This window comes from Mauremys mutica, chromosome 12 (assembly GCF_020497125.1).
Source record: "Mauremys mutica isolate MM-2020 ecotype Southern chromosome 12, ASM2049712v1, whole genome shotgun sequence".
Taxonomy (NCBI): Eukaryota; Metazoa; Chordata; order Testudines; family Geoemydidae; genus Mauremys; species Mauremys mutica.
Window position 1 is genome coordinate 82117487 of NC_059083.1, and position 17956 is coordinate 82135442.

General features: G+C 49.7%; 1 protein-coding gene across 7 annotated transcripts in view; it reads left to right on the forward strand.

The window, feature by feature from the left end:
* Nucleotides 1–17956, forward strand: part of DNAH17 (dynein axonemal heavy chain 17) — a 104968-nt gene that overhangs the window by 84927 nt on the left and 2085 nt on the right. For 6 of the 7 annotated variants that reach the window (XM_044982048.1, XM_044982043.1, XM_044982044.1 and 3 more), the window contains 9 exons: nt 5573–5766; nt 6947–7095; nt 7240–7367; nt 8720–8947; nt 10693–10884; nt 12930–13109; nt 13560–13742; nt 15801–15983; nt 16809–16952. In XM_044982048.1, coding sequence (XP_044837983.1) covers nt 5573–5766; nt 6947–7095; nt 7240–7367; nt 8720–8947; nt 10693–10884; nt 12930–13109; nt 13560–13742; nt 15801–15983; nt 16809–16952 — 1581 coding nt within the window. Of the gene's footprint in view, nt 1–5572; nt 5767–6946; nt 7096–7239; nt 7374–8719; nt 8948–10692; nt 10885–12929; nt 13110–13559; nt 13743–15800; nt 15984–16808; nt 16953–17956 lie in introns of those variants that run through there. The other variant, XM_044982049.1, reaches the window with a different exon arrangement.

The following is a 17956-nucleotide window of genomic DNA, read 5'->3' on the forward strand; positions in this document are numbered from 1 at the left end:
AGCTTGTGTGACTGGAGGATATCTGGATGCATATTATAAGACTGTCCTCCATAAATGAGGAAAAGTTGAGGTGCCTTTATTATTCTTTTGTTCCACGCTTTCTTTTTATGGGGAATTTGCCAATGCAATATCACTGTCTTCCTTTCAAACAAACAAAAAGGCAATGGCTGTTGAAAATAGCAATTCCAGTCCTAATAAGCATTTCTTGCTCAATTTTATCCTACTTTTTCTACAGCAAGTTACAGTGGATCAGTATATTTGATTTGGGAGAAATGAAGTAAAAGCTGCCCAAACTGAGCTTGAGCACTCCTGAATTTTGAGGTGTTCAAATCTGGAACGCAGGTGCTGGGGGTGGGAGAGGGCTGTGGGCTCCATGGGGGAGCATGGCAGCAACTGTCTGGAGCTGCACGGAGCCAGACACGCTGGTCTAAGGGTTTGGCTACACTTACAAGTTGCAGCGCTGGGAGTTACAGCGCTGGTCATGCAGCTGTGTAGGGCCAGCGCTGGAGTGTGGCCACACTGACAGCTACCAGCGCTGCAGTGTGGCCACACTTGCAGCACTTTCCAGCGCTGTATTGAGAGGTGCATTGTGGGCAGCTATCCCACAGAGCACCTCGTCCCATTTTGGCGCTGAGTATTGTGGGAAGGGGAAGGAAGTGTGCGGGTCATTCCGCTTCCTGTGTGCCAACGCCCCGTGGTGCATCGCTTCACATCCCAGCATTCACTCTTTCCGGCAACGTTTGGCGCCATTGTGAGTGTCTTTCTGTTTTACTCTCTGTGTGAATCGCGATTTCTGTGGCAAATGGAGCCCGAGCTGCTGAGGACTGTGCTGATGAGTGTCGCCAGCACAACACGTTTGGCAGTCGAGCTATTCCTTCAGCTCCAAAGTGACAGTGAGGAGTCTGACGATATCGATATCGATTCTCCTGCCGCGTGTGACACTAAAGTGCTTGTGGCATTCACGGAAATGCTCAGCACCGTTGAACGCCGCTTTTGGGCTCGGGAAACAAGCACTGACTGGTGGGATCACATCGTCATGGAAGTCTGGGATGACGAGCAGTGGCTGCAGAACTTTCGTATGAGAAAAGCCACTTTCATGGGACTGTGTGCTGAGCTCGCCCCTACTCTGCGGCGCAAGGACACAAGATTGAGAGCTGCCCTGACGGTGGAAAAGCGGGTGGCTATTGCAATCTGGAAGCTGGCAACTCCAGACAGCTACCGGTCGGTCGGGAACCAGTTTGGAGGGGGAAAGTCGACCGTTGGAATCGTTTTGATGCAAGTTTGCAAGGCAATTAATCGCATCCTGCTAAGAAAGACCGTGACTCTGGGGAGCGTGCAGGACATTGTGGATGGCTTTGCACAAATGGGTTTTCCTAACTGTGGAGGGGCGATAGATGGGACGCATATTCCTATTCTGGCCCCCCCCACCTGGCATCAGAGTACGTTAATCGTAAGGGGTATTTCTCTATGGTTCTCCAGGCGCTTGTGGATCACCGCGGGCGTTTCATTGACATTTACACAGGCTGGCCTGGAAAGGTGCATGATGCACGCATCTTTCGGAACAGTGGCCTGTTCAGGAAGATGCAGGCAGGGACTTTTTTCCCAGACAGGAAGATCACAGTAGGGGACGTCGAAATGCCCATTGTGATCCTTGGAGACCCCGCTTACCCGTTACTGCCTTGGCTCATGAAACCCTATACAGGGAAGCTTGACAGGAGCAAGGACCGGTTCAACTACAGGCTGAGCCGGTGCCGAATGACTGTGGAGTGTGCTTTTGGCCGTTTAAAAGCTCGCTGGAGATCTCTGTATGGGAAGCTAGACTTGGGGGAAAGCAGCATCCCCGCGGTTATATCCGCTTGCTGTACCCTCCATAATATTTGTGAAGGGAAGGGTGAAACATTCAGTCAGGCATGGACCACCGAGGTTCAAGTCCTGGAGGCTGAATATGCACAGCCAGAGAGCAGGGCTAATAGAGAGGCCCAGCACAGGGCTACAAGGATTAGGGATGCCTTGAGGGAAGAATTTGAGGCTGAAAGCCAACAGTAATGTTTGCTGCCTTGCATGGGAGTGAATTGCACTGTTTACACTGTTATTCTATTACCCCTAAAATGATTTGCAGTGCCTCTTTCTTTACTGGGCTAAGGTATCTTTCACTATCTGCTATAATAAAGACTGTTTTCAAAGCCAAGAATTGTTTTATTGAAAAGAAAAAACTTCCTTGACAGACAGACACACAACATTTCATGAACACAAGAGGGCAGGGGTGTGGGTTGGTGAACTGTACAGTCACAAGTTTGCATATGCCCTGTCTGGAGTGCTGTTTAATGAATCCTGCACTTCAGGGTGCATATACTGCATGGTGATGGGGGTTGAGTGCAGAGGGTAAGGGTGGTAGGTATCAGGGCTGGTTGGTGAACGTACAGGTGTTGGAGGCAGCTGGTGGTGGTAAGAACCTGAATGCTGGGGAAAGGTGGATTGAGCTGACATTGGGGCACAAGGCAAAAAGCTTTGGGACGGGGGGGGGGGAGTAGCACGGTAGTGCTCTGCTTGCATGGCAACGAGTGACTCGATAGAGTCCGCTTGGCGCGACAGGATGCTTAGAAGCTGCTCTGTGCTTTTCCTTTTGGCCACTGCATTTCTCTGCCGGTTCCTGCTTTCCCTCTGGCGGATCTTGCTTTCCTTTTCTCTCCACTCCTTCAATTTTTTACTCTCTCTAGCAGAGTGATGAAGAACAGTTTTCAGCATGTCCTCTTTGCTCTTTCGGGGATTTTTTCTCAAATTGTGCAGCCTCTGTGCTGTGGAACATCTGCTCAGTCCAGTAGTCAAGGTCACTGTAGAAACCCAGAAATGACAACATTTAACAGGGGCAGCATTGTATTCACTATCTCCAGACATGAATTGTTACACTGAGGGAGTTCTCACTTTAGCATTCTTTTACCACACGCATAACACGACAGAAGCCACGAAATGGTGAGTGAGGGGTGATTATAGAGGGAGAAGTGGGGCTTGATTGATAGAGGGGAGCTGGTTGCTTCGGGTAATCTGGAGTGATAGAGGGGTTGAGTGAAGATGCAGCTGCAGGGGTGATCTTCACTATCTCCCTATCTCTTCACTAAAGAGTCTCCCAACATTTTTCACAGGAGTTAATCCTGGAAGATGTCTCCCTGCTGCGAGTCACTAGGGAACAGTGGGAGGCTCTTTTACAGCAATGTGGATTCCGCCCTGGCCCCTATGCGGCTTGCCTGTGTTCAGAAATGGTCCCCCCACCCCTCGCGGCACAGTGGCGCGGACGCGTCAGCGTGACTGGGACAAGGAACACAGTGGCTCTCCCTATAAACCTGCGAAGGCACATTGCCCACGCTCTGGCTGAAACTTTTGAGGAGATTACCGAGGCCGATTACCGCGACGTGATAGACCACATCAATGGGCTATTCCACATCTAGGCTGGCATGCATGCAGCCATAACCCCCCTTCCTCTCCAGAAACATTTCCACCCAGAAAATAAAAGCCGCTTACCGGTAACCCGCTACTCTGCTTGTCCTTCTGCAACTGCTGGCTGCTGCAATTGGGTACTTTCCTCCTGGCTTGAGAAGAGCTCCTGGCTGCATGCCCACTCTGGGGTGTCTTCCCCCATCCCAGTAGCTTCACTCGCGTTTTCCTCCCCCCTCCCGCCGCCTCTGCCTCCGCCTCCGCCTCCTCCTCCTCCTGTCCCCCAGCCAGCTCAGAAGTGTCCATCGTTGTCCTGGGATTGGCAGTGGGGTCACCCCCAAGTATCGCGTCCATCTCCCTGTAAAAACGGCAGGTCGTGGGGGCAGCTCCGGATCGGCGATTCCCCTCGCGGGCTTTGTAATAGGCACTCTGCAGCTCTTTAACTTTCACCCTGCATTGTAGTGCGTCCCGATCATGGCCCCTATCCAGCAAGGACCTTGATACCTGCTCAAAGATATCGTAATTCCTACGGCTGGAGCGCAGCTGGGACTGCACAGCTTCCTCCCCCCAAACAGTAATGAGATCCTGCAATTCGCCAGTGCTCCATGCTGGGGCTCGTTTGCCGCATGGAGGCATGGTCACCTGTGAAGATTAACTGATTGCACTCCACACCTGGCTGCAGCAAACAGGAAGGAGATTTTTAAAATTCCCGGGGCATTTAAAGGGCGGGTCACCTGAGGCAAGAGCAGTAGAGTGCAAACTGATGAGCAGAGTGGCTGAACAGGAATTCTGGGATAACTCCTTATTCCCTGGAGGACAATTAAAGCGCTGGTGAGTGTCCACACCTGCTAAGCAGCGCTGGATCACCAGCGCTGCACTCCTTATACCCCAACCGGGATGGGTTTTCAGCCAGCGCTGCAACCAGGGAGTTGCAGCGCTGGTTGTGCCCTGCAAGTGTGGACGGGGTGTAATTGCAGCGCTGGAAAGCCTCCACCAGCGCTGCAACTTGTAAGTGTAGCCAAGCCCTGAGTGGCACAGTAAGCGGTTTTGGGGTTGGAGATGGGGTAGGGGGTTCCGGGGGGCAGTCAAGGGACAAGGAGAAGGGGGGGTTGGAAGGGGCAGAGGTTCGGAGGGGCAGTCAGGGGACAGGCAGCAATTGGATAGGCATGGGAGTCCAGGGGGTTTATCAGCAGACAGGTAGGGGGTGGGGTCCTGGGGAGAAGTTGGGTGGGGTCTCAGGAGGGGGCAGTTGGAGACAAGGAGAAGGGAGGCTTAAACAGGGGCTGGGGTCCCAAGGGGCAGTTGTCTCGGGAGGGGATAATCCGGGGACAAGTACCAGTGGTGCTTAGATAGGAGGTGGGGGTCCTGGGAGGCAGTTGGGGCAGGGCTCTGGGGAGGGGGCAATCAGCGGCCAGGGGCTGGGATTCAAAGGGCTCTGAGCTGCTGGCAGCTGCGGGGATTCAAAGGGCTCTGGGCTCTCTGCCCCTGCCGGCAGCGCAGAACCCTCTGACTCTCGGCTGCTGCTGGGATTTAAAGGGCTCTGGGCTCCCCGCGGTTGCAGGCAGCGCAGAGCCCTCTGACTCCTGGCCGCGGCTGGGATTTAAAGGGCTCTGGGCTCCCGCCACAGCGGGCAGCCCAGAGCCCTCTGATTCCCAGCCACGGCTGAGATTTAAAGGGCTCTGGGCTCCCCGCCGCTCCGGGCAGCCCAGAGCCCTCTGACTCCCGGCCGCGGCTGAGATTTAAAGGGCTCTGGGCTCCCTGCCACTGTGGGCAGCCGAGAGCCCTCTGATTCCCAGCCATGACTGGGATTTAAAGGGCTCTGGGCGCCCCGCTGCTGCGGGCAGCCCAGAGCCCTCTCACTCCCCTGCGCTCCAAGCAGGGGAGAAACCTAGCTCCAAAGATTGGTGGAGCAGAGCCCCTGATTATGAATATTCCTGGGGCTTTAGCCCCACAAGCCCATATAAGTTGGCGCCCATGCATGTAACTGGCAACAGTTTGTACGAAACACTCAGCACTTGAGTCTGCTGTCAGCCACACCTGTGAAAAGCCACAATGTCTCCAGCAAGTCAATCCCACTGGGTCACAGAGCAGGAGGAGACACTAGAACACATAAGCAGCTGGTCCTTTTCTCATGTATTTGAAGGTCCTCTCAGATATGGATGAGTTCAAGAATTTAGACAGTGACATTGAAGGTTCAGCAAAGCGATGGAAAAAATTTGTTGAGTCGGAGGCGCCAGAGAAGGAAGTGTTCCCGAAGGAATGGAAGAATAAATCAGCTCTGCAGAAGCTGTGTATGATGAGGTGCATGAGGCCAGACAGAATGACCTACGCAGTCAGGTATTGTCGCGTGATCCTGCAGGGCCCCGTGCCGTCAGTGCCCAGAAGGGGCTTGGCATGCCTATGCACAGTGATTCTGGGGAGGCATTTCACGGTGGTGCAGTAGAAATGGGACATGTTGGAGCGTGCAGCTGTGCAGTAACTGCACCTACCTGCGGCATGGGGCTGAGGCACAGAGCTGACGGCATGTGGCCTGTCGCATGGTAAAAGGGTTCCAAAAGGGTGTTTTAAAAAGGGGGGTTATGGTTGTTAGTGCCCTTGTGAAGAGCCAGCATGTCCTGTGGGACACGTCCCCAGAGACATCCAGCTTCTGGCACCCAGGCCACACCAGCGCCAGTGGTGGTCCTGAACATGTGCCATGTACCCCAACACCTCAGCTTCATCCTGTCTGCAGCCAGCTCTAACTGCAGAGACCTCCTCTATGCCCACTGCAATTGCTAGGGCTTCCCACTCCAGCCCCGCTGTGTATCTAGAGCAGACTTGCTGCAGTTGTTCAACTAGAACAACACTCTCGGGGGGTGAAGCTGCCTGTTTGTCCCAGGCTGCCCTGGCAGATGGCAATGCTGAGGGGCAGACTGACAGGATGTATAAAGTCATTGGAGGTGTGGAGCTGCCGCTTTTTATGGTGGGGATGGGAACTCTCTTGCCTGTGCAAGTGTAACTGACAGACCCCGGTTGTTGGGGGGGTGGGGGTGGCATCAAACCTGGGGTCTCTGGAGCTTAGTACAGCAGCCTCTACAGCATGAGTTAAATAGAGCCGACTCCTTCATCTCTCTCTCACTAAGTGGTCTTGGTGCCACTAGATGGGACAGAACACCACTCCCAGGAGGTGTGCAGGTTACACAAGCTAAAGATTCAAGGTGACAATGGTGTAAATCTGGCCCAGAGACTTTCCTTAGAAGTGCTCCAGGCATGCTGTGTGATCCAGTTTTTCTGTCATCAGCTCTTCTCTGGGATTTCCTTGCTCGGATTAAATTTTTGTGCATTATTTTGGTTTGCAGCTCCACTCCCTGCCCTTAACACCTACTGAGCCATTGTAGGAACATTTTCAGTTTTCATACAGTACTTAAAACCTATGCTCTGAGCTGCATTCGAGGCCAACTGTAGAAACACATGGCCAGTCCTGCAAGTTATTTGTAAAAAGTCTGGGACTAACTGTGCATCAATTTCTTTTTCACAGAAACTTTGTGGAAGAGAAGATGGGAAGTAAGTTTGTAGAAGGCAGAAGTGTTGAATTTTCTAAATCATATGAAGAGAGCAGCCCATCCACTGCAATATTCTTTATCCTCTCTCCAGGGGTTGACCCACTGAAAGACGTAGAGGCACTGGGTAAATCAATATTTCCCTTCACTAACCGTAGGGTCTGTAGCATGGTAGTCATGGAAAACGTTCTCAATAAAGAGTAGACATTGTATGCAATTTTCAGATTTTTATTTATTTATTTAATGTATTCCTGTGGATTTTTTCCCCCAGGAAGAAAGCTGGGTTTTACCATTGACAATGGAAAAATCCATAATGTGTCTCTAGGGCAAGGACAGGAAGTTGTGGCAGAAAATGCTCTGGATGTGGCTGCTGTTGAAGGACACTGGGTCATTCTTCAGGTATGAGAAGCACCATTGCATTGTTGGTTCTCTGCTATACCTTTGTTGTGTCTATAGTAATCTAATAGTATTTAGAGCAGCCCATTATACATTCAGAAATTCTCAATGTCAGTGCAAAGAGTTCTACATAATGCACATGTTATTGAAAAGTCCTGCCTCTCCTCTCAAGGTGAACTGTTCTTTCCTAAATGCATTACCTCGTGCTTGTCTGAATTGAATGCTGTTAGCGATCATGTTACCCAACTTCCTAATTGGTTAGATTCTGGAGTACATCACCTTTCTATCTCATCACCAGCTACCCAGCATGATTTGCTGCATCTGATCTTTAACTCCCACGGGCCAGCAGAAGCTAAGACTACTGTGGCGGTAGGCAGTGCATTCAGGGCCTAGGAGAATGGCTAGACATCCAGCTGATATAGCAGCACAGTGCTGGATGAAACATGTGCTGTATATCATTTAGTAAAGGACTTCTAATGTTTCAGTGAAGAACACTGGTGAATACACCATTACTTAGGAAGCTTTAAACCAAGGCTTGATTTCTTTCTAAAGAGGTGCTCTACATCAGTGGTTCTCAACTGGGGTATACGTACCCATGGGGCTACGCAGAGATCTTCCAGGAGTACATCTCCTCATCTAGATATTTGTCCAGTTTTGCAACAGGCTACACAAAAAGCACTAGCAAAGTCAGTACAAACTAAAATTTCATACAATGACTTGTGTATACTGTTCTGTGTACTGTACACTGAAATGTAAGTACAATATTTATATTCCAGTTGATTTATTTTAGAATGATATGGTACAAAGGAGAAAATAAGCAATTTTTCAGTAATAGTGCACTGTGACGCTTGTATTTTTGTAAGCAAGTCGTTTTTAAGTAAGGTGAGACTTGGGCTACGCAAGACAAATCAGACTCCTGAAATGGGGCCAGTCGTCTGGAAAGGTTGAGAGCCACTGCTCTACGTCAACCAGAAGTTGTGGCCTGTGTTATGTGGGAGTACAGACTGGATGCTGCTCATGGTCTCTTCTGGCCTTCCAGTCTATTAATCCAAATGTTAAAAGATGATGATGGGTACAAATCCTAGGAGACTGACTACAGTATTTGGTGGGCAGCTTCCACTGACCTGCATCAAATCTAAACAAGTGATTAAGTCACCAGAGGAAACATGGGGCCTTGTCAGTGTATCACATCCCAATGAAACGACAGTGAACAACTCAGGGCTGCTAGGCCTAGGAGGTGTGAATAGCATCACCTGCTCCAGCACAGCACTTCCCACCTAGCACTGTGAGGGACTTCGGCTGTACGGGATTCAACTTCGGGAGCAAGAAGTAAAGTCAAATTGTGTGTGTTGCAGAATATCCACCTGGTTTCAAAGTGGCTGAGCACACTGGATAAGAAGGTTGAGAGATACAGCATTGGCAGCCATGAGGATTACAGGGTGTTTATGAGTGCGGAACCTGCTCCCACTCCAGATGCGCATATTATTCCTCAAGGACTCCTGGAAAATGCCATTAAAATTACCAATGAGCCACCGACTGGCATGCATGCCAACTTGCACAAAGCACTGGATCTCTTTACTCAGGTATTCAGATGACAGGATTTTTTTTTTTAAGCTGGTTGGGTTTGTTTTGTTGTTGTTTTATACTTTTTTCTGCAGTCACAGCTCTTTATTAGAAGTTGTAAGGCCTCTCTCTTTTCGGGCTTTTCTCCCCAGGAGAGAGAGTGCAGCCTGCCTAGGAAATGGATTTCTTAGTGTCTAGATTCATAGTTTACCCCTAAGTCATCTAGTCTGACTCCTCTTAGCTCTGTTCTTTTCAGTGCACTAGTTCATACTGAAGCCCTACATAAAGGCATCACCACATTGCCATTAATTACAGGGCTTTTTCAAAGGTTTTTGTGCGCTTTCTGCATTGTAGTGGAAAAAGTACCTTTGTTATGGCCACTAAAGATCTCCGGGTGTTCCTGTCAGTGTTCTCATAACATAAGATTTTACTAGGGACAGGGTAAATTTGTAATCCTTACAGTCCTGTTCAGCAATATTAAAAAATAATTAAATGTAAAGCTGCTAGCGATGGGGATGTTAAGAGGTGAAGTCATGCCAAACCTGTCTGATTATAGAAGCACTCTACTGCAGCTGTGTGTTTTGACCGGCTGCAAGTTTCTATTTGTAGGCTAATATACTGTACTCTGTCATTGCAAGTCATTTCTTCTCTGCCAGTAAATAATGGAAAATTGCAGCATGCTATGGTGTGTACCCTTAGAATGTTCCACAACCAGTTCCAGAACTGGTAGAATCTTTCCACCAGGTGAAGCTTTTTAAGGGCCCTACTGCCCTTGGCCCTCAAAGACACAGGTACTAAGTGCAGGGAAGGGCCCTTCACCACAGATGAGGTCTCCAATTTATTAACAGAGCTCAGCATATGCTTTTTTCCTACATCTAAGCATTGTTGGGCCTGGTGCAAAAGATGAGCTTCTGAAATTACGAATTGTAGGTCATCCTGGTGTGCATAAGTATCAGAGACAATACAGATAATACAGTTCTAGGAAGAAGCCTGATCAAAATACACCTCTACTGCCTGCTTCTGAAGCACCACAACTAACCTTTTACAGAGCCATGTGACCAGTAGCTGTAGTAGTGATTACTATTATCGACATTTTGGGTTATTTTTAACTCACTGATAGAGTGCTAAAGTTTAAAATGAGCAGACAGTTAGAATTAAGGTCATTTCTCATCAGATTATAAACACATCACATTAAGGGTACATCCACACTACCCGCCGGATCGGCAGGTAGTGATCGATCGATTTATTGTGTCTCGTCTAGACGTGATAAATTGATCCCCGAACGTGCTCCCCGTCGACTCTGGAACTCCACCAGGGCGAGAGGCGGAAGCAGAGTCGACAGGGGAGCCGCGGCCGTCAATCCCATGCCATGAGGACGGGAGGTAAGTCGAACTAAGATACGTCGACTTCAGCTACACTATTCTCGTAGCTGAAGTTGCGTATCTTACATCGACTCCTCCTCCCCCCCTCGCCTCGTGTAGACCAGGCCTAAGGTGTGTGGACAAGGCCAAGAGTTTCCCTCTCACACATTTCAATGTACTATGAGTAAATTCTGGGCAAGCAGCAGTGAACGTTGCTGAGACTACACGTGAGCTATTGAGAGCGTGCGTAAGCTAAGATACCTACATGCACTTTGTGGTAAAGAAGGTTCAGCTCCGTCTTTGCTGGCTAGTTGTGAGAAGTTGTTTTTTATATTCAGACACCCATTGGGGACATTTCCGCTTCTGCATGCAAGCATGTTCTTTTCCTCTTTCTTCTGCTTTAGGATACTTTAGAAATGTGCACCAAAGAAATTGAATTCAAGTGCATCTTGTTTGCGCTCTGCTACTTTCACGCAGTGGTAGCTGAAAGGCGTAAGTTTGGTGCACAGGGCTGGAATCGGTCTTATCCTTTCAACAATGGAGATCTGACTATATCCATCAATGTGCTGTATAATTACCTGGAGGCTAATGTCAAGGTTAGAACGTGCTTGTTTAACATCAGCAAGTCAGAGTGATTGTCCCCAGGTTACAAAAAGCAGCACTACAGGGGAAACGCAGGGCACTGCTTAGACCTCCCCTTTGTGGCCCTCTCCCAGCCTCCTTCCTTAGAGGTTTTTAAGGTCAGGCTTGACAAAGCCCTGGCTGGGATGATTTAGTTGGGGATTGGTCCTGCTTTGAGCAGGGGGTGGGACTAGATACCTCCTGAGGTCCCTTCCCACCCTGATACTCTGTGATTCTGTGATTCCTGGGTGGGGAGGAGCATGTGGAAGCACAGGGCTCCAACAGCCTTTGGACTGAAGAAGGCTGTCGGGGGCTCCACAGGTTTTGGGGGAGGATCCCTCTGCTGCTGCCCCACTAGAACAGCAGCTGGCTGATGTGTGAGCTGTATGTCCCTGGGCTGGGGCATAGCAAAACCAGGGGAACCTTTCAAGGTGAACTGCAACTCACCCTCAGTGAGTAGTGGGGGCAGCCTCTGTCTGAAAACAGAGATCTAATGTGGCCCTAAGCCTGCAGGGGTGGTGTGCTGGGATGGCAGCAGGCTGGGTGTGAATCCAGCGACGGGCCCTACATGAGTGGAAGATGGACATTTAGCAAATCAGTTCAGGCAGCAGCAGGGTGTGCTCACATTGTCCAGCCGCCTTAGAATCACAGACTCTCAGGGTTGGGAGGGACCTCAGGAGGTCATCTAGTCCCACCCCCTGCTCAAAGCAGGACCCATCCCCAGACAGATTTTTGCCCCCAATCCCTAAGTGGCCCCCTCGAGGATTGAACTCACCACCCTGGGTTGTAGCAGGCCAATGCTCAAACCACTGAACTATCCCTCCCCCCTTTCAGTGTTTTCCTTTGAAATTTGAGCACATCTAGCTGGAAGGCAAAACCTCCCCCAGCAATGAAACCACAGATCCCAAGCCAGGGGAGGCGCATGCTTAGGGTTACCATATTTCAACAATCAAAAAAGAGGAACAGGGGGAGAGCCCGCCCCATCCACTCCCTCCCACTTCCTGCCCCCCTCAGAACCTCCAACACCCCCCCCCGCTCCTGGTCCCCTGACTGCCCCCTCCTGGAACCCCTTCCCCTAACTGACCCCCAAGGCCACACCCCCTACCTGTCCAAACCCTTATCCACACCCCTGCCCCTGACAGGACCCCCAGAACTCCCATGCCCCATCCAACCACTCCCTGCCCCCTCCCCCAGAACTCCTGACCCATCCAACCTGCCCTGTCCCCTGACTGCTCCGATCCCTCTCCACACACCCACCCCCAGACAGGACCCCCAGAACTCCCGACCCATCCAACCCCTCCTGCTTCCTGACTGCCCCTGAGACTCCCCTTACCACCACACGGCTCCAGCCGCTGGCTCCAGGTGGAGGCAAAACACGGGAGCGCACAGCCCCGCCCCCGCAGAGTGCTGGGGGGGGAGCAGAGGGGGGCTCTGGCTGCTGGAGGCCAATGGGAGCGACTCAATCAGGCCCAGCTGCCCAATCAGCCGTGCCGCACCGCACTCTGCATGGGGGAAAGGGGAGGGGAGGGGCAGGGAAGGGAGGGGGAACAGTCCTGGACCTTTTAACCTTATTACCAATTCCTCCCGGATGGCTATTTAAAGACAAAAAAGCTGGACATGTCCAGGGAAATATGGACGGATGGTAACCCTAAGCACGCTCCTTGCTCCTGGCCTTATGGAAGTGGCAAAAGCTTAATTAAATTCAGTTGGGATGAAGAGAGACATGATCTAGAGGCAAGGCTCATCCACCACCCTGGGGGGGGCTGTCTTTGTGCTGGGAAAGGGGTGAAATCCCCAGTGAACATGGTCAAGAAAGTGACAGGCTCCAAGCTGCTCTTCCCCTCCCCGCCCCCCGATGCTGATGCTGAACTGCTCATGTGTGACTGACTCCAAGGGCTCACTCCTCGCATGGTGAGGGCACAGCAAAGCTAACTTGACATGTGAAGCTTCCTGCTGCTGTCTGGGACTTTTTAGAAAATTCTATAGAAATCACTTTGCACTGAGTCAGCATCTTTTCTAGGTTCCATGGGACGATCTCCGCTATCTCTTTGGTGAAATTATGTATGGGGGACACATCACAGATGACTGGGATCGCAGGTTGTGTAGAACTTACCTGAGCGAATACATCCGGGTGGAGATGCTGGAGGGAGAAATGACCTTGGCTCCAGGGTTTTTAGTTCCACCCAACTCAGATTACAAGGTGAGAAAGGCTCTTCTCTTCTATGGGGTGACAGTTCCACAGTTCACTGCAGCTGTCAAAAGGCTGTGGCTCTCTTGGGGATGTATGTGTGATAAGAGCACCGCCTTGCAAAACCTGGAAAGAACCCCGTAAAGATGACATAAAGAGACACTGGGGAGAGTCCATGGAAACCTGAAGAGATTCCCAGGGGGAGAGTGGCAGGACAAGAAAAAGCAGTTCAGTAATAAACCAGGACAAAGCTGAAGGACATGAGTAAAAACTTCTTAGTGAGGGAGGGCAGTAGGTCCCTCAGTGGGAAAGTGAGAGATGGTTTAGATATTCTCCAGGCGGGAACACCAAAGACACCTATTCCATGACGGAGTGGAGTTAGATGAGCCCAAAGGTCTTAAATGCCTTGTCCAGGAGTAGGGGTCTAGTCACTCAGTGTTTGCTATCTGCCCTGTCTTTTAGGGTTATCATGAGTACATTGATGAGAACCTCCCCCCAGAGAGCCCATACCTTTACGGGCTCCACCCCAATGCCGAAATTGGCTTCCTCACTGTCACGTCTGAAAAACTTTTCCGTACAGTTCTGGAAATGCAGCCTAAGGAGTCTGATGCTGGAGGAGGGACGGGTGTGTCCCGAGAGGAAAAGGTAGGAAAAGTTTCTGTCCTTTAGTACTAACCAGGAATTAATCTGCTACGGCCCCTAGTTTGTTCATGAAGAAACAAACACACCAACTAAGAGGAGGCTCCGTCCTGTAATAGCTTCATCTCCCGCCAGTGAAAGAACCTCCAACAGTCTCTTAAGCATATTTGTGCCTCAGTGCTCCTGACCAAGCTCTCCTTCCCACTGCTACCATGGACTAGCACAGTAACTGAACAGGGGCACTCCTGCTTAGGGTTTCAGAGAGTTGCAGCCTCCTGCATTATTCAGTAGGGCAGGAGAGAGGAAATGGTTAATCTCTCTGGCTTCCTTTTTTCAAAGCTACACCTCCTCCTCCTCCTCCAGCTGCACTGGTTGGCAGCCACTTCCTGTCAGGTCCTGCACTCAGCTTTGCAAGAGCCCTAAAGCACCTGGGAGCTGCTCGCCCTCACCGCTGCGGGAACCAAAGAGTTCCCAAAGCACATTATTCACCCTGTGCTTTAGATCCGGAGTTGTACTAGCGGGAAGGGCATATCAAGTGGGGTCCTGCAGGGAGAAATGGTCTGAAATAAACAGGATGAAATTCCAGAAGGACAAATGCAAAGTGCTCCACTTAGGAAGGAACAATCAGTTGCACACATACAAAATGGGAAACGACTGCCTAGGAAGGAGCACTGAGGAATGGGATCTGGGGTCATAGTGGATCACAAGCCAAATACGAGTCAACAATGTAACACTGTTGCAAAAAAAAGCGAACATCTTTCTGGGATGTACTAGCAGGAGAGTTGTAAGCAAGACACGAGAAGTAATTCTCCCGCTCTACTCCATGCTGATTAGGCCTCAACTGGAGTATTTTGTGTCCAGTTCTGGGCACCACATTTCAGGAAAGATATGGACAAATTGGAGAAAGTCCAGGGAAGAGCAACAAAAATGATTACAGATTTAGAAAACATGACCTCTGAGGGAAGACTGAAAAAACTGGGTTTGTTTAGTCTGGAGAAGAGACAACGGGGCGGGAGGGGGGACATGATAACAGCTTTCAAGTACATAAAAGGTTGTTACAAGGAGGAGGGAGAAAAATTGTTGTTCTTAACCTCTCAGGATAGGACAAGAAGCAATGGGCTTAAATTGTAGCAGGGGAGGTTTAGGTTGGACATTAGGAAAAATTTCCTGTCAGGGTGGTTAAGCACTGGACTAAATTGCCTAGCGAGGTTGTGGACTCCATCACTAGAGATTTTTAAGAGCAGGTTAGACAAACACCAGATAGTCTAGGTAATACTTAGTCCTGCCTGGAGTGCAAGAGATGGGACTGGAAGACCTCTCCAGGTCCATTCCAGTCCTACAATTCTATGATTCTAGCACTGCACCTGTAAAATAATTAATATTACTAGTGATGTGGAGAGTTTGCTCAGTTACTGTACTTTGAGGTAGGTGGCAGAGAGTATTTATGGGCTGATTATAAGCAGGTGAAATTTGTAACCATAAAAATGAAACGCAGGCAGCTGCTAAAACTAATCTTCCCCAGAACCCTCTGTCTTTAAGGCTGCATTCCACTTCTTTGTTGACCTCTGCTCATATCCCTTTGGCTGCCAATAAACAGGTATGTGGCACGTACATCCACGCAAAGCATATGGTCACAGAGTGGGCTGTATCCTAATCAGGCAGTGGGTATTGCAGCCATTCCCCTGGGTGAGCTGAAAGGCGTATTGTGCTGGGTTCTTGCTGTACCATGCCACTCATCCTCCGAGTCACGGGAGCAGCACCAGCTTCATTACTTAATGGAACAGGAGCCACTTCAACCCTTGATGGTTTTGAGCGCCAGCCTGTTCAGGGGCAAGTCCAGTCTTGCCCAGTTTGCTCTCTCTTGATTCTAAGGCTCTGGGGGACTCTACAGACCAAGTTCATTGGCCAGTTTAATTCTAGGCTATTAAAGGTTAGTGATAAATTCTTTCAGGAGACTGAAAATGTTAAATCAATGGAAGAATGACATTTTCCATGACCTGTCCAAGCTCTGTACATGGAATTTGTTCCCTTGCTAAAGATGTTTGCTGGTGTTACATATTACAGGTCAAGCAAGTCCTAGATGAAATCATTGAAAAGCTACCCGAGCCATTTAATATGCTGGAAATCATGGCTAAAGCAGCAGAGAAGACCCCCTATGTCGTGGTGGCCTTTCAGGAATGTGAAAGAATGAACATCTTGACAAATGAAATGAGACGCTCTTTGAAAGAGTTAAATTTGGGGCTGAAGGTGTGTGACATCGATACTGTTTTACACCATGGTAGTAACTTAGGTAATGTTGCTGGGTTGTGTGCGTGTTTGGGTTTTTTCAATATACCAGCCTTTACAAACAAAGTCAGTGGAACTAAATGTTCAGTTCAGGTTTGGTAATGTGAGCTGCTGGATTACTACGAGTTTCTCTTCTTCTGCCACCCACTACAACATACATTCTAACTACAGAGTCATTGTAAGGCAGCCAACACTACTCTTTCCTTCATTGCGAAGCCTGCAGGTTTGCTGCAGCCTAAAAGCTGAGTGAACGGGTGCATGTGCACAAAGGTACAAACACCTACATTGAGGGAGACTGAGCTGGATTGCAGAGGCCATGGGATGACGGGGCAGTTGCTTCTGCTGAGTTAGCTTGTCTTACATGTGGCTTTTCAGTGCTGACCTAAGGACTCAAAGGCTATGACCCAGTTGCCTAAAATGCTGGCTTGTTTTGAAAAAAGCTGCTCTGTGTCCCTGCAAATTCTTATCGGGGGAGAAATCTCTAACAGGAATTGGAACTCCCTTGGACTCGCTGTAGAGCCCCCAGTGTAAGGGATGGGGCCCTCTCTGTTGGAGAAGACTAAAGACAGACCCGGGAATGATGGGAAATGCCCTATTTTTCAAAAATAGGCCCTGCTCCCTGTCAGTAAACCAAGCTATAATGTTCACAACTCCAGAAACAGGCGCTGAGCCCCTTGTGACTGATAGGCAGTGTGCCAGCTTGGCTAGAGCTTTGCTCTCAAAGGAGGTTCCAACACAATGGGCCAGTTCTTGCTTAACTACACCACGGTTCTTTTTCTTTCAAAGGGGGAGCTGACAATCACAACAGACATGGAGGAATTGTCTAATGCTCTCTTCTATGATAATGTGCCCGACTTCTGGACAAACCGGGCCTACCCCTCCTTACTTGGCTTGGGAGCCTGGTATGCTGACCTCCTGCTTCGGGTCCGGGTGAGTCTGCTACACCTCCAGCCTCTCTTCATGGTCCTTTGTGGGCCAAAGATCTCTTCAAACTGTTGCTCATGGAACAAATATTGCTGTCTGGCCAGGGCTAGGCATGTGAAGGTGCTTTGCATTGCTTGCAAGGATCTAAATTATGTACTAAAAAGAGCATCTGAGCTCAAACACTTCTCAAAAGCCCAGAAAATCTAGCTTGCTTTGCAAGAACCTGGGCTGCTGAGCTCACCATGGCTTGAAAGCACAGTGCTGAAGTGAGAAGGGCTACGTGAACTTAGGAGCCAGGGCTACATCTTCATCTTTCAGTGCTGAAACTGAGGGTCTAAAGAGATGGCAAGTCTCTCTTGCCTCAATTCGTGCCTGGAATTCAGGGCTTTCGAAGAAGCAGGGAAGGTGGAGTGTGGCTCTGTTCTCTTAAGCACACAGTTGGCATTACAAACCAGGGTGGGAGGTGCCGAAGGCGAACCAAACAGTAAAGGGCAAGTACCCTCATTCTAAATCTGTAATCTTCATTATAAACTTGCCCTGATTCCAGCATTTAATGTCCAGCCGCTTAATGGAGCTGCATCAGTATAAACCCCAAAAGGTAGCTCATGACAGCTGCTTTTCTGGTGCAAAGCACAACCTTCTTCACCTGCACTTGAGGTTTGCAGTGGTGCATCAGCAGCAATGGCTGCAATTGATGCAAAACCCCACTGAAGACAAAGCCTTAGTTTTTCCAAAGAGTCTCAGCTTGGTGCCCTCTCCCTGGTGACTACCCTGTCCACCTGCAGCATCGCAGACCCAAGAGGGGCTCTGCTGAGACAGGGTTGTTCTTTGGAAACTTACTCCAGGTGTTTCTCTGTCTGCCACGTGCCATTACTTTCACAACTTGTCCCCCCTGAAATCGCAATCCGATGAAGATGGGGGTCTTAAATCAAAGAGGGGCTGTAAAGACAGTTCTCCCAAAATGCAGTAACAAGTCCAATGTATCACTCCACCAGTTCAACAGATGCACC